This window comes from Sander vitreus, chromosome 6 (assembly GCF_031162955.1).
Source record: "Sander vitreus isolate 19-12246 chromosome 6, sanVit1, whole genome shotgun sequence".
Classification (NCBI taxonomy): Eukaryota; Metazoa; Chordata; class Actinopteri; order Perciformes; family Percidae; genus Sander; species Sander vitreus.
Window position 1 is genome coordinate 19,548,439 of NC_135860.1, and position 22,122 is coordinate 19,570,560.

At 41.7% G+C, this 22,122-nt stretch overlaps 1 protein-coding gene across 7 annotated transcripts in view; it reads left to right on the forward strand.

The window, feature by feature from the left end:
- The window catches only part of LOC144519890 (protein MTSS 1-like), a 54,893-nt gene that overhangs the window by 28,669 nt on the left and 4,102 nt on the right, over positions 1-22,122 (forward strand). For 2 of the 7 annotated variants that reach the window (XM_078253396.1, XM_078253402.1), the window contains 13 exons: positions 4,681-4,765; positions 6,720-6,811; positions 7,106-7,180; positions 10,374-10,385; positions 15,391-15,548; positions 15,830-15,937; positions 16,119-16,216; positions 17,784-18,036; positions 19,441-19,554; positions 19,962-20,207; positions 20,427-20,651; positions 21,376-21,535; positions 21,682-21,939. In XM_078253396.1, the coding sequence (XP_078109522.1) occupies positions 4,681-4,765; positions 6,720-6,811; positions 7,106-7,180; positions 10,374-10,385; positions 15,391-15,548; positions 15,830-15,937; positions 16,119-16,216; positions 17,784-18,036; positions 19,441-19,554; positions 19,962-20,207; positions 20,427-20,651; positions 21,376-21,535; positions 21,682-21,939 (1,884 nt within the window). The remainder of the gene's footprint in view (positions 1-4,680; positions 4,766-6,719; positions 6,812-7,105; positions 7,181-10,373; positions 10,386-15,390; positions 15,549-15,829; positions 15,938-16,118; positions 16,217-17,783; positions 18,037-19,440; positions 19,555-19,961; positions 20,208-20,426; positions 20,652-21,375; positions 21,536-21,681; positions 21,940-22,122) is intronic. The other 5 variants (XM_078253400.1, XM_078253399.1, XM_078253397.1 and 2 more) reach the window with 5 other exon arrangements.

Below are 22,122 nucleotides of genomic sequence, written 5' to 3' on the forward strand. Positions count from 1 at the left end.
GGCCTGCTGCCGTTGGGAAAATTGTCTCGCAAGCTTATTTAGCAAGAGAGTTAATTGCAAGACCAAAAATAAACAGAGCTCGCTTACACAGGTCTATACTATAGAGGCTATGCATAATGAGAGCTAATAATAAAACACTTTAAATTAAAGAGTGCCTTTTTGCAGTATGCTTTGAATACATTGATACATCTTAATCTACTTTCCTTCCCAAGTCCGTTTTCTGCTTTCTTACACAATGCATAAACACACACAGAGACACACTCTGTGCCAGCACAGTGTGACATTCCAAGGAACAGTCTGGAAGGGGGTTGAGGACAGAGACAGACTTGGCAGCTCATCATCAAATAGCAATACTATCTCTCTCACACACACACACACACACACACCCACACACAGACAGAAAACTATCACCTCTGTCACAAATGTCCCTATAGACTATTGAGACACAAGTTCCCACAGAAAGTTGAAATATCACAGACCAATAGACAAAGCTTTGTTAGGGATATATGAAAAGTGGTGGTTTCTGAGTATTACAACCTGACAGAGTGAATTAATTAACAGCTGCAAGACAATCCATTGACTTTATACTGTATACTCTCTACTGTGGGACATTGTTGATTGGCTAGGGCTGGGTGTGCATGATTTGGTTGGCATTCCCAACCAAATCATGCAAAAGCCAAAATACTGAAACTTCAAAACAGTCTGTGGCCAAATTTGCTCTTTTTTTTTCAAAGTTGCTAGCGCTGGCTACTTGCGCACTAGGTAAGAAAGGCGTCACTTTAGCACAGTTGGTACACAGATACACCAAAGAGTCAAGCTCATAGTGTATAATGTGTGTGTTTTCAACTGGTTAAGTGTTAGTGGTGCAGGGATAATTACAAGCCTCCGAAACAACCATGTCACACAGCAGCTATTTCTACTGACAGCCAGCTATGCCTCTAGACAGACACACACAGACAGACACACACACAGAGAGCAGCGTTCTGAAGCGTGTGCGTGTGTGCGTGCGTGCGTGCGTGCGTGTGACAACTGGAGCTGCCAATGGCGCTATTTCTATCCAGGGGTCACTTGGTGCTAGACAGAGTAGACGATGTGTGTTAGCAGCCACTTCATCATGAGAGCAACACAACCACTTTTGGTTTACTTCTTTTATATATATATAAGTATAAGTATATAAGTATAAGTAGCTGACCACTCCAGCAGCGACGTAACGTTAGCTATTCAATATTTTTGTTATATATATATAACAAAAATATTGAATCAGTCCTACTATCCCACCCTGCTTTGCTGTGCATTATATTGGACGTCATGTGTAAGCTTTGGGTGTCATACTTCCCAAAGAGTGTGACGTCTCATTGACTTTATACATGGAAGAAAACAAAAGGGTCCTAACCTCGTAACACTATTGGAGCCCAAGTCAGAGTGTAGCAGGCACACACACATACATAAACTGTTTCCACGGTAACCGGTAGTCATGGCAGAGGCCACATTGACTGGCTACCTACTGTGAGAGGGAGACACGCACAAGTCTCTTTCACACATGGAGTATTTGGTATTGCTGAATTATTTTAATTCAGCAAAATACCTTTCTCATGATTATCATCTTGCTATGGTGTAAACTGTTATATTTGCAAGGCTCAGTTACCTGGAATGTCTGCCCGTTTATGCTCATGGCACAGGAGGAGTTCTTTTGTCATTCCCACGCCTTGAGCAATGCTAACTTTGCATACAAATTTCTGTCTCTTTCAAATATGACCCCTTGAAAGAAAATGTGCCATTCAAGGGCCATCCACACGGAGACGGTTTTTGATGCAAACGTACATGTTTAGCATCGTTTGGGCCGCCCGTCCAAACAAATTCTTTAAACGCACTGCCTGAAAACGCACTTTTTTGAAACCTGGTCTCAGGGTGAAAAAATTTGAAAACGGCTCCCTTTTGGCTTCGTTTGGACGACGAATACGTCCGTATCGATGATGTCATCGCCACACCCCTCGACCTCTTACCCGCACTAGTGCACGGCCACACACGACTGCGGTGAAGCTAAGCGAGCATATCCCATCTCCATGGTCAAACCAGCTCACTTCATCTAAATACTTTGTCTCTTCTCCCTGACACTTCCCTCTGCCGGTCCTGGATTCTACACAAGATATATTGCTAGCGTTATGTAGCTAACGTTAAACATCGCTAAAGTAGCTGACCACTCCAGCAGCGACGTAACTTTAGCTGCTATGGTTATCTGTTTATAAAGTGGAAGTAGACAACTTATCAACTAGCTAGCTAATCTGTCTGCTTATCAACTCCTTGAACGGATTATAGTAAATGTTTACCACGGCTTATTGTAGAAAGGCTACCGCAAGAAAAACGTGTAGATTATCAAAAAGACATTGGATCATTGATGTTTGTTTGACTGCCGATGTTAGCTAGCAGAGCTAACGTTAGCGCGCTAATGTTAGCTCGCTGCTAGCGCGCTGCAATCATGTCCGATGGCAGACAGAATTGCAAAATAAAAAGCAATCCAACAGCACATTATACATTGTAAACAAAGATACGTTTTCTTGCGGCGGCCTTTATAAATTGAGCAGTTGTGAAAGTTATTATAGTCCATGGATGCATTAAGAGAACGTTATAGTCTAGCCATGTTATGATGGGAAGTGGAAGTGACTATGCTCTTCTCCGTTTTTTGGCAAATTTCTGTAGCAGAAACAGCGACGCATGTAGGTCTGGAATATGAAGTAGCGCGTTGAGTCATTTACAAATGGATCCGTTTAGACGCAACTATTCTTGAAACGAATCCAGGGAAGACGGGTAAAAAAAAAAAGATTGTTTTGGTACGTGTGGACGTGGCCTCAGTGGAACTCTATTCAAATGGAAATGGGGATATTCCAATAATCTCTAACTCTTCTCTTGGCAACATGGGCTACAACTCTACAGTAACTCCCTACTGAAAAACGTTTGCTAGCACTAAATCCTACTTTTTTTTTCCTTTGGCTGTGTGGCCTCCTTGTGGCACTATAGCATCTATCAGCCACACCCTCTGGAACAACAAGCAGTCATAGTTAGGGTGAGATGGGCAGATGGATGGATTGATGGATAGGATGATTAAACAAGCAAACGAAGGAATGAATGAGAATTCTGGTGTTAACAGAAAGGTCTTTTATGGCATGTAGTAGCCACACCTTCTGCAATAACAAGCATGCACAGTAAAAGAGGAAAGGATGAATGAATGGATAAAGGAAAAACATTGAGGTTGTGATGGGCTCAATGGGACTGACATTAAATTATGTATTGGTGAAAGTTGTAATTTGCCATGTAGAATACATAGCTTAATTCACTATCACGCTGTATCTCTCTGTATTACAGTTTGTCTCTGCTTTGCCCTCCTTTTACAGAGCAGTCAAAAGAACAGTGAGCTAATTCTGGTCTTTTAGAAGAGCAGGACAGATGCGGATTGTCTGAAAACCAGTTCTTAGACAAACTGTTCATAATCACACAGCGACTGAGACTAAAAACTTCAGCAGCTATTCCACAGGTTTAGTTTTGGAGTAGAAACGAGATATTTTGTCACTGATGTATGTTGGATCTGTGTGGTAGCTTAGTGAAAAAGGCAGGTAGAATTTAACACAAAACACATTTTGCAACATTGACACCAAATATCTATGGTTTTAATTTTAGGGATCCAGAAAAACTCTAACCCTTTATCCACTCAACATTGCTTCACACATGAGCCTTTGGAATTTAGACATAAGTAATTCAGAACATATGCTCCAAACTTTGGGTCCATCTTTCCCCACTCCAGCTGAGATAAACAGTTCACAGAGGGTGAAAGAAAAAAATCTAAGACCAATATGAGATGTTGATGCTTCGGCCGTATCACATTACCATTCAATAATATTTTGAAACAATTTGAAAGTTTGTCTCAATTTACACATTTTCTCCTGTTCTGTAAGGAGTTCCTGTTAAGAGGACTGTTTTTTATGCCGCCCCAATCACCATGAGTGTGTGTAGTAGGCCAAATCAGCAGCCGAGCAAAAGACAAGTCTGTGTGTCCGTGTGTGTTGTTAATGAGTATGAGTGGCTGTGAGTGAGTGACAGCTCTGTGTGCGTCTCTGCATGAAGCAAGGACTGTGCTGACAGCAGAATGGCTTGCTCTGTTGGAGGGGATTCACACTTCACATTAGATCATCACACCAAACTGTCTCTAACACACACACACACACACACACACACACACACACACACACACTCTGCGGGGTTGAAGCGCTTCAACCCCACAGAGAAACCGACTAGTCATACTGAGCAGCCAGACAATAGCTCTGTCAATCAACGTCAAGTCCCTGCTTGGCTGTCCAGCCTGAGGCCTTCCAGTGGACAGCTAGTTAACCTGTGTAAGGAAACTGGCCTCATGCACATTTACAAGGCTCCATCTCCAACTTCCCATCACTTCTCTTGGCCAAAATGTGTGCAATTCGTAACTCAGTGTTTTCCCTCGGCTTCCCACAGTAGAGAGAGTGGGGTCAGCGAGTGCTTGTTACAGATGTTTAATTTAGAAAGTCCAGCCATATTTTTTCTTTCCAGCAGCAAAGTCACTCTCAATCTTATATGAATTAACTGACTATTGTATACTTTACTTTAATACAATTACCAAAACATTTTTTTGTGTCTTTTTTTAATGTCTTTCAGGTGGGACCAAGGACATTGGATCAGCGTTGACCAGGATGTGTATGAGACATCGCAGCATAGAGGCTAAACTCAAACAGTTTTCCATGTAAGCAACATTAAGGCTCTGACACACCAACCCGATTATCGGCCGTCGGACAGTCTGCTGAGGTCGGTGACTCGAGTCTGTTTGGTGTATTCCGTGCCGTCGTGAGTCGGAGGAGCCGTCGGCATCCATTTTGGCCGATTTGACTTGTTGAATCGGCCTTGTTGAATCAATGACCAATCTGATTGGTGGGATGCTAGCCCTTGACTAGCGAATCAGTGCTTCTGATTCCCGGAGAGCTGACAACGCCAGTATCTCCTTATTACTAGCCATCGTATTTTCTTCCGTTCAGCGAGTAATGACAACAACGATCCTTCTTGACTACTATCAACACTCTCTGATGGGCTGACTGGGCAATGACTGACGACAGCGTGCTCTGTGTTTACTAGGACTAGAGAGATGTTCATCCATCATTTCCGGTTCCGGTTCGTTTTTTGGGCGAAAATACAGATTAGCGCCGCCTGCTGTTATGGAGACATATTACGTCTCGCGCACGTGCAGAACGTACGCTCAAGTCGGCGTCGCTTCGGTGTGTTCCGAGGCACTTTTTTGAGGGACGGGAGCCGACTGATCAGTCCGACTGCCTTTTCTGCCGACGGTTGGCCGTCGGGGTGGTGTGTCAGAGCCTTTTCACGTAGTGCATTTGTGTGCTGTTTTACCTTGTCTTGTCTTTATCTCTCCTCAACCACAATACTATTGAAATTTACCAACATACATACAACATACAGGATTTGATATAAAATATCCCTTCTGCAATTCTGGTGAATGATTGGCTGGGATGTAAGAGGGGTTGGGTGGGAGATGGGATTTAATTGGGGTTACTTTGTGAATAAGCCCCATTAGTGTGGTTTTATTGAGCTAAAAGAGGAATATTTACAGGAAGTTCATATGTCCTATAAACTTCCCCAATAAAACCCTGCCACTTTCAAGTGATGCATTATTTGCTTTTAATATGATTTTCTACTGTTGACAAAAAGTTCTTAGCACCAGCTTTTTAAAACCTTTCTTACAAACATCTGATTGGGTTAAAAACATTATTTTTTGCACTGTTTCTTATATAAGTTACTCACAGTTTGTGTACTTTGACCCAAACTGTTTCTCTAACAATGCAACTCCAATAAAATGGTCAACATTAAAAAATATATCTCGGCGTATCCTCCATGTCTTGACATTTCGTGTGCGTGGGTGAGAATGCCCCTTGTCATGGAATGCTGGGAAAGAGACGATTGTCTGGCAACACAAGCATCTATAATGTTGCAGTGTAGTCACACACACACCACATATCTCTCTCTCTCTCTCTCTCTCTCTCTCTCTCTCTCTCTCTCTCTCTCTCTCTCTCTCCCTCAGTCACACAAACACACACACACACACCCTACACAGACAAGGGGCTCTCTAATTTTGGGTGGCATTTCAGTGGAGATTCCACTTGGATCTCCATAGCAGGGGCTGTACACGGGGGGCTGTGGTCACTACCCACCCACTGACACACACACAGACTTTTGGAGAAATGTCTGCAAGAGGGAGAAGTCTAATTTTAGTTTCATGCAGTAAGCCTGCAGCTGCCTACCTCTCGCACTCACAGCTTCTTCAACACACTCACAAATACATCTCAAATACAACATGGACACTGTTGGGTAAAGATTGACTGCACAAGCTTCTTACTTCCTCCTGTGACACAGTCAGACATAAGCCGACCTTTTCTTTTCCCAGTCTCTGTTTTTCTCACAATTCTCTCTGCCTATTAATGATTGACAGACATGACCATACAGTGTAAAGACAGAAAGGCAAACCAGACCTAATGATTTTTATGTCTGACCGTACTTTACGATCAGGTGACAGATATACTGACAAACCCCCACAGAGCAGGTCTGGTATTTAACATTTTATAAATAGTTTTTTGGGCACTATCATTGGTCAATAAGTACACATCATTAGTAACTATCCTGGTGTTTTGAAGGGCCTTCCTGGAGGGTCTGATCAACCCTCTACAAGAACAAATGGAGGAGTGGAAAAGAGGAGTCAATACTTTGGACAAGGACCATGCTAAAGGTAGGACAAACAAATGTAATCACATCCAAGGATATAACACAAATTGCAGATCCAGGAATTACTTTGACATTAGGATACATCTTGCAAAATCTTAAAGCAATGTAAATTGCCAATGTTTTAATACGTTTTTTTTTTTTTTTCTGACTTAAAGCTTAGGTTGACATTCAGGGTTTCATACCATTTATGTTTCTTCTTCTGTGCCACAGAATATTATTAAGTGTATGAAAATGTGTACCTTAACACTTAGTTTTCACATAGTTAGTTTGCTTTTTTTACCTTGTCTATCTGAACCAGAGTATAAAAGAGCCCGGCAGGAAATAAAGAAGAAGTCTTCGGACACACTGAAACTTCAGAAGAAAGCAAAGAAAGGTAAAAAAAAAAAAAATGTTTTAAACCAAAGCTTGGGTGAATTAACAAAAATGACACTGCTACGTGCAGTTCATCTGATAGTGATGGAGACAAATCTTGTATTAAATCATGTTCCTACAGACACACTTAACAACTTGGAGCATTGTCTGCTAAGCTCAGTGAAAAATATCCATCTCAAGTGTCCGTCAGATAATTAGTTCAGATTCAATTCTTAGAAAGCAAACAAGTAAAATGCTTTTTGTTATCCTCTACTAGTATGCAACCTTATCAGGAAGCATTGAACCTGAGTCGTTTACACCCCTCTCGGTAAAGGATTAGCTATAGACATGTATTAGTAAGGAAGGGCTTGGCTTCTTGAAATTCAGTCAGTGATTTATTTTCCCCCCGTATATGCCATCACAAGCCAGAGTCAAGAAAAATGTGGTTTTCATTGACCTCTATGAGAGTCTTGCAGTCATCCGTTATGGATGTAGGATAGAAGAAGGAAAAATAGCAACTTATCTACTGGTGATTCACTCAAAATGCTATCATTTGTTTTACTTGAATTCTACTGTATGCACCTGTGCTTTGGGAGTATTTTAGTTTAGTTTGATTTATGCTGTACTGGGCAAAGATTTCTATCTGCAAGAAGTCAACATTCAGGACTAGTGGAAAAATCTGATCATTAAAATTATGAAAGGGTTCAGTGGTAGAAGCAACTGCCACCTTGTTTTCACATAGGAAAATGTCCAAATTGTATATATTTCGTTTTCATTAGACAGCAGTGAAGTGTGTAGAAGAAGTTTGTTCTTACTGATTAGACGTGTGCAGATCTAGTGAGGCTAAACATTACCTTACTTGGTAAAGACTCTCTGAGAGGGCACAGGCTTTTCCCTGCTCTGCATTTCTCTTGGCTCAGGTTCTACAAACACATTCACCTGCCTAAAGAAAACATACTATACACAAAAGGAATTAGATGTTTGGGGATGTTGATAGTTTCAGGTTTGAATCAGTGGATGTCTCACATTCCTAAAGTCAACAGATGTTTAGCACACTTGTAATAAAAAAAAAATGAAAAAAAGGTCAATGGGTATTCTTTGGCATATAACAGATTCTGCGCATAGTGATCGTTACTAATACTGCTACTTAAAGGGACAGTTCACCCCAAAATTTAAAATACATATTTTTTTCTCTTACCTGTAGTGCTATTTATCAATCTAGATTGTTTCGGTGTGAGTTGCCCAGTGTAAGATATCGTCCGTAGAGATGTCCGCCTTCTCTTGAATATAATGGAAGTAGATGGCACTCGGCTTGTGGTGCTCAGAGCGCCAAAAAACACATTTTCAAAACTCAACAGCAGTGTCTTTTTCGACAAATCATGACCCGGTTAGTCAAGATAATCCACAGACCGTATCACAGAAGGAAGCATATTCATCTTGTGAAGATTATTTTATAGCTAACCGTTGCTGCTAGCTCCCCTGAACTAGTTAACGCTACAACTTAACCCAGGGGGACGCCCCTAAATGTTTTCATCTCGCGATGTCACGAGCACCAGCCTCTCCATGTCCATGAGTACGTTTCCTTCTGCGCGGTGATAAGGTTGGCGGATGTAATTCAGTAGAAAGAAAATAGTACCTACATGAAACTGCTCAAAACTAGAGATGTTAGACTCCGATACTGCCTAAAACACTGGTATCGGTATCGGGAAGTACTGGAGTTTATGCACCGATCCGATACCATGTAAGAAAGCCCTAAAGAAAATCTACGTTAAAGTAGTTTATGTTCTTTTTCCGTTATAACTGACTGTCAAACTGCATAATAAAAGAAAGTTCTGTGGCGTTCATTGTTCACGTTTCACAAAGAGTTTAACCTGAGCCAGACCGATAACAAAGATAGAAATCATATCACATCCATACAGGGATAGTAGTATACAGTTAAAACATAATAAAATATATGACACACTGGTATCGGATCGGTACTCGGTATCGGCCAATACGCAGGTTCAGGTATCGGAATCGGTATCGGGAAGCAAAAAATGGTATCGGGCCATCTCTACTCAAAACCACGTCTGTGGATTATCTGGAGTAACCGGGGCATGATTTTTGGAAAGAGACATTGCTGTTGAGTTTTTCAAATGTATTCTTTTAGTGCTTTGAGCACCACAAGCCGAGTGCCATGTCGTTCCATTATATTTGAGAGAAGGCAAACATCTGTACAGCTGGTATCTCCAACACTGGGCAACTCGCACCACAACTATCTACATTGATAAATAAATAGCACTACAGGTAAGAGTAAAACTAGTATTTTTGATTTGGGGTTGAACTGTCCCTTTAAGACTGGTGTCCTTCCCCTACAGCTGTTTGCATGACTTTGATTATCATTAAACACTGCTGGCATAAGCTCAAGACAGACCATACTTGTCAGCACTGGGATTGTTGTCACGTTGCTCCCCTTTTTGTTTTAATTTACAAAGCATGTCCAGTCAAATGTTGTTTTTTTGAAAGGCATTGTCTTGATGTATTTGAGTCCACTGACCAATGGACCAGTGTGCCAGTGAGGAAGGAAGCAGTAACCCTAATCCCATTTTGTGTCATCTGTTGCGGGTAATTTCCACCAACTGCGTAACATCTGCGGATCTGCTCCGAAATGGCGGCGGAGTCAACAGGTTTCCATTAAAGTCTGTCAGTTGTCTGTCAGTCATGGCCGCAGCCGCTACGCAACAAATCCGGACCCGGTGGGTATTGAAGGACGGCGGAGCACGGAGCCGACATGCAGCGGAGCCGATCCGCAGCCGTTCCGCAGTTGGTGGAATTTCGGTGTTAGTATTAATGTACGAACATATCCGCATACATTTGGTATCAGACAATGTCATCTGTAGAAAACAAAACCTGCTGATATTTGGAATTTGTTTTTGAATTGGCAATGTGGCAATTAATGCAACTGCCAAATCAATCAATTTATCGTTGTATTTGACCTTCCAAAAGGTTTAATATCTTTGAGAAAGGCATATCTGTAAAGCTCAGCCTGTCTTACTCTTGTACGATTTACTAAGGCATACAAATGCTTAAAACATGGCGTCCAGACATACAAGACTGCACATTTAGGTGATGCATTGGTGTTAAATGCTGGCACTTTTTCAGTTGACTTGCATTTTTTTCCTCTCCCTGTCCCCATGTGGTTCTGATACCATCCTTCTCCTTACGCTGCACTGCAGCTGATAATCTAGGTAAGTCAGTTTGTGGAATAGACACACTGTCCAGGTTGTTGCTTACACTGTAATGCTTAACCAAGCATTTTGGTTGCATTGTGAAGAAGCCACCACAGATATGGCAACTATTGTTGACGCTGCAACTTCATATTGGCACATTAGGATACTGTATATAGTCATCTGAGAAGCTGTGGTTCCCTATAGGTTTTTACTTAAGGGTACAGAAACCCAAGATCTATCCTTTTTACTGTTGCCTATACATCCTCTCCTTTGTTTTCTTATGGCTCCTCTCATTTGCTGTCTGTAGTTCTGGGTCAGAGGCCCCATGTTGTTGAGCACTTGGAGTAATGAAGTGTTCTTGAAAAGGAAATTGAACAAGAAACAGAGATGTGCTCCTTTACTGAGCCTTTGCTCTGACCCACTTGAGAGTTGAAATAGAAAAGAGAATGTCTTCAGTGAATCAGTATCACAGTGATAGTAAAAACAAGCTGTGGTCTGAAGAGGAAAGAGAGGAAAGCAGGTGAGGTGGAGGCCTAAGTAGACTGGAAATTGTCCAGTGCGTGACTCCTTCTGCTTTACTGGTCCAGTTCTGTAATGTTACATTAATGTCTGTGTGGCCAGAACAAAACCTTTTTGTAAAGTTGTAATGCTTTGTGATGCTTCTTACTTTTAACTACAACCTGTCAACACTGAATAGTTGTAAATGAAGTCATTAAATTGTGTGTGTGTGTGTGTGTGTGTGTGTGTGTGTGTGTGTGTGTGTGTGTGTGTGTATAATAGAAGCAAGCACTTTACTGTATATATATATTTGCTCACAGGGAGGAAATAAAAAGAGATTACTGTCTTTGTTTCCTATAAATTGGAAATAATTTCATCTTGTTTGGCAACCATCTTTCCTTCACTTAACCTAAATGCAACTCTTTAACCCAAGAAGTATGTAAACTCTGTGACCATTGTACCACAGAAATTCACACAAACATTTAAATCAAGGGCTACTAGTTTTAGTCACACTACTTAAAGGAAGAGCTGTCCATTTACACACAGAAATAACACCCCATCTGTCCGCTTGTGTTGGTTGTGTTAGTGTATATTTGATGTTTTGATACGTGTCTTGTGAGGGTGTTTTTCTGACCTCAGACCCCAGCCTTGCTAAGTAACAGCCTGTGACTGCAACCTAATGTAATCATCGGTCATGTGAAAGCTGAAGAAGCTAATCTCATTTCCGTGTGTGTGCACAGTATTTACAAGTGTGCAGACTGTGCAGATATACCATAGCATATACATCTATTTGTGTTTGGTAAAAAACAACTAAGCCTATAAAATATCAGTTAGATTTATGAGACTGCTTGATTTATTGTTTTTAACCTAAAACTTTCTGATAAATAATAGATTGTACAACACAGCAAATCTAATGAAAGGGGGCGCCCGGAGAGCTCAGTTGGTAGAGCAGGCGCCCATATATAGAGGTTTACTCCTCAACGGAGCGGGCCCGGGGTTCGACTCCAACCTGCGGTCATTCCCGCAGGTTGTCATTCCCCCTCTCTCTCTCCCCTTTCATGTCTTCAGCTGTCCTGTCAAAAATAAAGGCCAAAAATGTCCACAACAAAAATCGCTTATCCTTCAGTCTACACTACTTGTCACAAGCACTAATTGTCCTTTTATTGAACCTCAGTGTTTGTCTGTGGTTGAAGAAAAAGAGGAAGTAGCAAATAGGGCCTTGTAATTCACATAGTTGCACAAGCACAGATGCAGAAGTTATGGCACAGAGACCGGGAATTTGTTCAGTTCAGCACTAATAACCCCTCTGCTTACCACAAGTTGACATCTTATGTTTGTGTGTGCGCAACCCCCTCCATCCCTACAATTACGTCTTTTACATCAACACTGATGTCTGCCTCAAGCTGATTGAGTAATAACAATGGCATTTGATTGAATATTAAACATATTTTTCAATCTGTGTGGTTAGTTGAAAGAATGTTTATAATATTCACTCTTCATGGTCAGTTTCTACATGAGCTAGTATCATGAGCGTATGGATGTTTGGAATTGATGGCCTTGTGATTCACTTTCAAACTCAAATATTACTCAGTCAGCCGCAATTAAATCTGTTTGCTTGCTTGATTTAAACTTGTTCATGTAATTAAATGAGTGAAGGGATAAGGTGCTTTTTGATGGGTCAACTTTTAACAGAAGTACACGAGGAAGTAATTATGACACTGATTGTGATAATGTGAAGCACTACGCAAGATACTCATGGACACTACCAAAACAGCAACAAGGAAATGATTTGGCTTTCCATCTGTCTCAGACAAAGTGCCTCAACTTACAGTAGTGTCTTTCCAAACCCACTGTGGTTATGTTGAGAATACAGTCTGCCAAGACTTGAACTTGTGGGAGAAAACCAGAATACAATATGCTCCCTCGTTCTACTGCATGCCAAGGAGACACCACAGCATCTCTGACTCCGGGACTTGAAAAGCCAATTTTCTGCAGTATATTGAGGCCAACTAAGGCCTTAAGTTTAAACTGTTATTTATTTATCTTAAACAGAGTTAATGAAAACATGGCTGTGATGGGAATATTTCTTAATGGCACGTAACGTACAGTATATCCCTGAGCATTACAACAGAGGCTACATTCACTCAAGGCATATTTTGTTGTTACGGCAGGTATTAAAGTGCTCATATTATACTCATTTTCAGGTTCATAATTGTATTTAGAGGTTATATCAGAATAGGTTTACATGGTTTAATTTTCAAAAAACACCATATTTTTGTTGTACTGCACATTACTGCAACTCTTCTTTTCACCCTGTGTGTTGAGCTCTCTGTTTTAGCTACAGAGTGAGACATCTCACTTCTGTTCCATCTTTGTTGGGAGTCGCACATGCGCAGTAGCTAGGTAAGGACTACTAGCCAGTCAGAAGCGGAGTATGAGGGCGTGCCATGCTAGCAGCTAGGCGAGCATTATAACGTGTGTTACAAAGTGACGCACGTTCATCACGGAAGTAAAGGCTGGACTACAATAGAGCTGTTTGGAGCAGTTTGTGAACAGTGTTTTCTGTTGGAGATGGTAAGTGCCTTTGGGGTGGACTTTGGGCTTTTTCACTTTGTAAACCTATAACGTGCACAATAAAGATATATAACACAATAAAGGAAAGGGAAAAGCCAAAAAGCATAATATGAGCACTTTAAGTATTGTTCTATAATTTTAACTGTACGCCGTTTTAATTTATAGATGCACTTGATACGTGTTTTTTTGCATTACCTAAATGATTGGCTATTTATAACCAGTGACTAAAACATTCTTTGAAATGTCAGCCCAGCTTACAATTAATTTCCTTGGCAAAAAAAGATGGAAAAGGCCTAATTTTGCCTTGGGGGGGGGGAAGTAAATAATAATGAGTTTGGTCCTGCAGTGGAAACCAGACCAATGACTGAGGCCCGTCTAGCCCTCTCAGACTCAGTCATACTGCCAGTGCACCACAAAACCTTACAGTACAACGTAACTGTATACTTGTCTGCTCATAAAATGGCCTTTGGATTGAAATGCAATTTGGACTTTCTACAGTCCATCTTCTCCATTGTGGTTCTCCATAGTGTAATATAGGAGGAACTGCCATAAACACACACATAACTCACATTCCTCTCAGTGTTACAGTCACCAAACCAAGCTGGATAAATGGATTCCCTCCATATGGAAACTCAGTTTGTCACCAGCCATCAAGGGCTAAGGACTTTCTACACAGGACTCATAATTGTGGTGTTAGTATACTTGAAAAGTTGCCGTAAAACTACAAATGTTTACAAATTTACCATGTCATCAATATGTTAACCAAGAAGTATGACAATAACTGTTGGTGTTTTGGTTGAAACTCTTAAGCAGCTACACTAGACTTAATCTTGCCTAGAATAGAAAAAACAGTCCAATATAATCCTGCATTCTTCTCACTTTGGGTACAAACATTGTCTTAAATCCAGAACAATATATAGCGAGGAGTTATACTAGACCTTCACCCCATATCAACATTCATACTGTACTTGAATGATTAAAACATTTAGTCAGTAATGGCAGCTGTTGTGCTAGTGGGTGCATAAGAACAATAAGTGCTTCCATTTGGTGCTTTTCCATCAACTTGGTATTTGTGTGTGTGTGTGTGTGTGTGTGTGTGTGTGTGTGTGTGCCTGAAGCCATTGTTAATTGGCATTTTAATTGTGTTCAAGTTGACTGACAGACAGATAAAGCCGTGGAAGCCGCTCCCCACATGCTGGATCATACATAATGTATTTACTGCACTGACACATCAGAAAGGAAAGATCACACATCCTTATGTTTTACATTTGAGGTGCGCATGATTTGCCTGTGTAACTCTAGCTGTGTTTCTTTACAACTGATTGTCATGATATAGGGCCATATAAAATGCCATGTTTGTTATCTTTGCCCAGAGACAAGAACAGACAGACCACAGTTGTTCACTTTGGGTTTAACCTTTTGATGTATCAAAGTCGTGTGTGTGTGTGTGTGTGTGTGTGTGTGTGTGTGTGTGTGTGTGTGTTTCAAGTGGTTAGATAATGTCTTTGAGGCCCACTGCATGTCATCTAGGGCAGTCGCCAGCCTTCCTGCCTCCTTAGAGAGCTCAAGAGGGCTTGTTTCGGCTTCAGGGTATCATCTCTCATAATTGCACACTCACCAACAGAAATGCATGCAATCACGCACACACGCACCTATACACATGCAGCATAAAGACGCACACAGTGCTGAACAACAGGGTCACCTTGGGACTGTAATTGCCCGAAGACATTCCTGGATTTACATACGCATATTCAAACATATATATATTTATTTATTTATATTTATAGAGATATAGGCAGCACAAGGAACAGATGGTAAAATGTAGCGCAGTACCTTGATTTTTAAACATTGTGAAGTAGTAAATAGAGTCATAGACGTGTTTTTTTTCTTGTGAGTTGGCAACGTTATTATACCTTTTAGTGATGTATATATTCTTTTTGTGTGTTCTAAGGTCGTGGTGATATCCAACCCCAGTTGGACAGTGCCATGCAGGATGTCAGTGATAAATACATTCTGCTGGAAGAGACTGAGAAACAGGCCCTGAGGAAAGCTCTTATAGAGGACAGACAGAGGTTCTGCTGTTTCGTAGCCATGCTGCGTCCTGTAGTGGTGAGTACAGCGGCAGAGAAAGAGAAATTAGACTTCAGAAAGCCCTCGGAGAACAACGGAAAGTCAACTCACTCCACAGTGTCTTTGCTTTTTCTTTTAATCCCACAGACTGGAAAGATGCATTTTCACACCCTCTACTTCATCACATTTCTAGAGCTTTTTTTTTTTTACTACCACTGCTAATCTAAGGAGGACTATTTTCAATGTTGTGTAAACTGTGTATGAGAGTTCATTCTACAACTCTTTCTCTCTCTCTCTCTCTCTGCCGTTAATTCTTTTAGGATGAGGAGATTTCTATGTTGGGAGAGGTCACCCATCTCCAGGCTATCTCTGATGACCTTAAAGCCCTGACCTCTGACCCACACACGCTTCCCCCTGCTAGTGAACAGGTGAGGAAAAATATCAGATGCGCTTATGCAACTGCCCTTTTATCTCACTGTCAAAATACATACCCTTTTGATCCTGTGTGTCTTATTTTTCTTCTATTCTGTTGATGAAACAAAGCTTTGTTTAGTGTCATTCCTCTTCACTATGACTAATCAGTATGACTAATATTGTCCTCCCTCTCAGGTGATCTTGGACCTTAAGGGCTCAGACTACAGTTGGTCATATCAAACGCCGCCCTCATCCCCCAGCACCACTATGTCCAGGAAGTCTAGCATGTGCAGGTAGGCTGCGACAGCCAATCACAAGACTCATAGGCATAAATAAGTGAAAGAGAGACTTTGTCTTTTAAGTACACATTTACCTGCTGTAACTGTAAAAGCTTTTTGTGCCCCAGTGTGCTTGAAAATAATGTCAAATGGAAAATGAATTAACTCCAGTTATTTTGTTCACCCATTTCCAAGAACTGAGGAATTAGGAGGTGAAAACTGTATACAGTGTCTATATTTTTAGTCAAGTTAGAGATTATGTTATAGCAGGACATGTATACACATAGTATCTACTGAAATCTGCGAATTTGTCCTGTAGACCCTTTCATGGTTGTGGAGAGAGCTTACCTTAGTGTAATGCAGTAGGGAACAAGAACATGGAGAAAAGCTTTTGTATTGCCTACTGTGTCTGCCACCCAGTGGTCAATATGGAGTAGTTTGCAAATTCTTTATCTTAGTTTCTTTGTATCTCTGCTTCATCTCCTCTTTGCTAGTGATAATTGTTCATTAGTTCACTTTACTGAGAAATGCAGTTTAAGTGTTCCTACTTTGTCAAAGTAAAGGTAGGGAACTTTTAAAGAATTAACAAAACAGCACACTTTTTTGTTATGTAGCTGTTCAGACTGTTCTGTTTACTACCATCTGTCCTCCCTGCTTTTTGTGCATCTCCCATTGATTTTTACTGAACTGTTCTGGTTTAAAGAATGAAATGTTGTGCCTGGGTTGGGAATTGCTTTGCGTTTGTCCTGTTAAAATCTTGTAACTACACTGTAATTTTGGGGCTGTGGGTTTCCTTTATGTCATGATGAGAATGTTTGAAGGCCTTCCAGACTCTGAAACCATTTTAAACCCGCTATAGAGGACCAGTTTAATGGTTTCAGTCCATAACGAGCTAGGTTTTTTTTTCTTGATCCTTAGATGGGTGATTTGTTAATTCACAAATCATCGTGAGGCAGCCGCTTTTATGATTTTGATGCTTTGCAATTTATAATTGTCACTATTTTTTTTTTTACTACTAGAAGCTTAAACTATGTATCGTTTTGCCTTGTTCTTGTGCATTTTATTAATTTTGTACATGATTTGGTACATTTGTATGTATTTTTCATAGTACAGATTTCGCAAGATGCCATTTTTATATCTTCTTCAGACATTCAGATTATTGCTTTCAAGTCTCAATTCACATAGTAATTAGACCCAGTCTTTATGCTGTTTTTCACCTTTCATTAGTGTTTTGTGTGAATATTCCCATAGGCAAGAAATCCCATGATTTCCTGCCTGTAATTATTGTCATTTTGATTTCTTGCCTTTTAAGTTGGTTTGTGTTGTTGTTTTGACTGGATTTGGCCTCAGTCACTGCCTGCTGCATCTTGGTGTGTGCTGTGTTAATAGTTTCCCACCCTGTCTCTCCCCAATCCCCTGCCTTCATTCCCTCCCTTTTATTCCTTTTATCTCTTTCTTATCCAACCTTCCTTCTTCAATCCATGTCTTTGGGTGCACTTGATTCTCTTTACCCCGCCTGTCACTGCCAAACTTCTCCTTCCTCTGGTCCTCCCCTCATCCATCACTCCTTCCCCTTTCACAGTAGTCTGAACAGCGTTAACAGTAGTGACTCCAGGGGATCCAGTGGCTCTCACTCTCATTCTCCTTCCTCCTCTTCTTCCTCCTCTTCCTCACACCACCATCACCCCTACCATCGGTACCGTAGCTCCACACTACCCCAGCAGGCCCCAGCCCGGCTCTCTAGCATCTCCTCCCACGACTCGGGCTTCATTTCTTCATCCCACGACCAATACACATCGTCCAAATCCTCCCCACCCATGGCAGCTGAAACGAAGGTAAGAGAAGCCCTCCGCTACACACACTTAAACAATAATAGGTATGTACACATGGTTGAGACAAGACTATAAAACCACATATGCTCTATGATTTACAAGTTATTGTAGTCAGAGACAGAGAGAAAACCTCAAACCAGCAATCCACGCAAGTCTTTTCTCGCACATCTCCCCAGCCACTACGAGAGGCAGTTAGCTGGCAGCCGTAAGTGTATGTGATCATGGTGAAGTCATTTCAATGCTATTATTATTATTATGACATAAATGCTCAGGAAATTAGTCTGTCTCCATTCTAGCCCAGGGCAAAACAGGTCAGCCCCATCCTGCTATTAAAGAGTCGACCGCTGTGACAGACTGTGGTTTGGCTTGAGCATACTGTGTGTTGTATTTTCATTAAATGTATCACAGTAAAATGACATGTCACAGTGTCAACAGCATATTTTACAGACACTAAGATTGTGTCTCTATCAGCGTGTCTAATCCTGACAGTTTTATCCAACCACCTGACACAAGGTTTCAGATAATATTTACTGTGATAGTCCATAGGATTATCTGTGTGGGTCTTGTGGTTTGAGATCAACCATGAGAAGCGGCTGCTCTAGCTGACATTTTGTTAGCACGCCAGCAACCAGAGTTCCCCTGTCCAAAACACATTGGTATAGTTAGACGGCGGTTTGGCAAGTCCATACCTGACCCATTTACAGTGCAGTCCTAGGAATCAGCCGTCTCGTTGCCTCATTCTTGGTGTAGTAACAGTAGTTGATGTTCAAAGGAGAACAGTCTCATGGCTAAACAGGGGTTTCAGGGGCTCACTCTTTAACCAAGGGTTAATAAGGCCGGGCCATGGCTTACACTTAATGAGGATCTCTTTAAGATCCATCCATTTTCAAAACCCACTTCTATGGAGGGTGATGTTCTGTAGCTGGCCCCAACTCCTAATCTCCTTCTGGAGGGCAGCATGCAAAAAGTGTATTTCCCTATAGGCATTGAGTAAGTATCATATTATTAATGTTAATAAAGTAACCAGGGCTTATAGTTTTCTTTTAAATGTCATGCGCACACATGTTGACTTTGTGAGGATACTTATAACTTCCTAAAGAAGAAGAACTTTGCCTGTGCTTCCCTTTAACAAACTCCAACACTGCTGATGTCCTTGCAAGTAATGCTGGTATGACTCCCAGTGCACCTTCGCTACAGCCTCCATAAACACTTGGCTGTACTCCTCACTAACTGCTGAGAACTGTGGAAAAGTTCCCTGTGCTCTCTAACAAACTGCCTCTATCTGTCTACCTGCTGACATGTCTGTCTTTGCAATTCTTCCCCTCCGTCTGTCTCAATCCCCCCCCCCTCCCCATCTTTTCCCCCCTCTCTCCCACTGCCTGCTTGTTGCTGCCCTCGCTGTCCCAGCCTTGTCCCAGTTCCAGGTCCTCTGAGGTATCAGAGACTGGGCAGCTCCACAGTGACTGCAGCTCCCCCTCTCCTCTAGCTGCTGCTAGTGCTCCTCAGCACGCTACTGACAAGGTGAAACACACTCATGCACCAAGAACCTTACCCCTCCTTTCACATAAAGGTCTGTGTTGTACCAGCAATACACCCACCGCAGCTTCCTCATACTAAACTTCAACTGTGCTGTACATTGCATCAACTTTGGTTTATCACAGAAATGTTAAAGAAACCTCCAAACTCCCTGGCATGTACGTCAGTTCCTCCAGTTTTCATTCAGTTCAGCATTTGTTCTGTGTTGATGTGATCAATATGGATTCCTTATTGTTTTTGTGTTCCTTTGAATGATTTCTTCCAGTGATGTGTTCCGTTTTGTTTTTATTTTCCACTGTTTATGATTTTCAATAATTTACCCCATTGTGTGTTTGTTCTGTTTTGCCGGTTTCTGTTATCATCCCTCCTCCCACTGACGCGCACGCATCCAGTTGTCCAATGGTTTTGACCACTACAGTCCAGCCATTTCCCCCTACATGCATAGCAACGGGGGGAGTTTGGGCTCAGGGTCAGACACTGCCTTTCCCTTCTTCCCTCCTTCCTCCTCATCCTACATCGCCTCGTCCTGCCCCACTCGTTCATGGTCACGTCCTGCCTCAGCCTTGTTGCCAGACCAACCTCACAACTGCTCGTTGGGCTCCCCCATGGTGCCTTCATCACGAGTCCCCAGCTGGAAGGTTTGTTCATCCCCTCGGTCTCGATGATCAACTTATTCCCGTTCTCTTTGTTATACGGTTTGTTCAACATGCAAGCCTTGTTCATTTTTTACTGTTGTTGTTGTTGTTGTTGTTCACCAGTTTGCTTCTTTTATACTTTCAATCTGCAGCTGAAAATAAGGGGGAAAGCACATCAGAGAAAAGTATTAACAGTCAACACTGATGTGTCTTTCTTTACAGGACTGGGCTAAGCCAGGCCCTTATGACCAGCCCATGGTCAACACACTGAGGAGGAAGAAAGACAAGGGGACCCCAGCTGTAGTGGACAGTAATGGTAGTGTGAGTAATGATAGCAGACCATCCTCAGGCCCGGCCTCATTGTCGACCTCAGCACCAGCTCCGGCTGCACTACAAACATCGGCATCGGTGGAGGAGAAGAACAGAACTGTGGGTTCCCCTTTTAAGGTCAGTTTTAGTCTCCGTCTCATACAAACAGCCTTCCTTCATTTAGCCAATCCCGCTTTCAGCCAGGCATTCATTTTTTGGTAATTGTGGCACATATTCACTTATGTGTTGTGCTTCTTCATTTAGCTTTTTTTTTTTACTTTGTCTGTATCATTTCCTTTCTATCCTCCATTTAGACTCGAATGGAGACTTTTGGTAGTTTTAATTAGTCGCTGTTTTTAATAGCAACTTGTGAGAAGTGTGTTGTTGGCCTTAGTACTACCATATGGTCTCCATTGATTGTTGAGTCATCTGATTTATATTTTGTGTGTTTATGTTGTTAGGGGCAAAGAAGCTCCATATGATTTCAGACATTCTGTTTTGTCTTTGTGCCTGAAAAATTAGTACTTTGCTGCAGCAGGTGGCAAATTGCCACAAAATCAGAATCGTTCAGTGATTGTTAATTCTGCAAATACTGGACAAAGCACATTGACATAGGTCAGTCTACATTTAATGCCATCTGTTTCAGGCGACCTCAGATTCAACTTCCAGCTAGCCGATGTTTTTGCAATCATGGCATTTAGACCACATGATTGAGCCTCCTACCACTAATGTTCCCATTTACTGACTTTCATGATCTGTACCTAATGTTTTTAATGACTTTAATGAATTGCATCTGGCTGTATCCAAACAGTGAGACTTCCTGACCCTACCAAATGTTTTTTTCATTGGGTGATTGCTCCAGGCTGGTGATATTGAGGCCCACGAGGAACTGGCTCTGGCCTTATCCAGAGGTCTGGAGCTGGACACACAGAGGTCCAGTAGAGACTCCATCCAATGTTCCAGTGGCTACAGCACGCAGACCAACACGCCCTGCTGCTCCGAAGACACAATTCCTTCACAAGGTAACACTTGTACATCTATAATGCAATGGTCACTAATTTTCAGTGAAGTACACTGCTCAACTCTTTGTCTTTTATCCTCTCTTTTTCAAATATACAATATATTGTTGTGTCAGCTCATTGTTAACCTCTCTATTTGTTCTTTCTAGTATCAGATTATGACTATTTCTCAATGGCCGGAGATCAGGAGCCTGAGCAGCAGCACTCTGACTTTGACAAGTCCTCCACCATCCCCAGAAACAGTGACATCAGTCAGTCCTACCGACTCATGTTCCAGAGCAAACGGCCGGCCTCCACAGCCGGCCTGCCCAGCACACAGACTCCCTACCATGGACAGGGAGCCTACCCTGCAGGGCCCTATCCCCCCACACCTATCCACACTGGGGCTTATCCTCCTACCCCTACAGGTACCGACTGATATGTGTCACAATTGAATGTGTACACTTAAAATCTTTCCATTTTTACTGTCTTGAAGTTGTAAGGTATCATGTTGGTTTATGTCAATAACTTCCTTTTAAAACACACTTTATAAATGTTAGATAAATGTAATAGTTCATCAGAAGAATAGTTCATGTTCTGTCTGTTCCCCT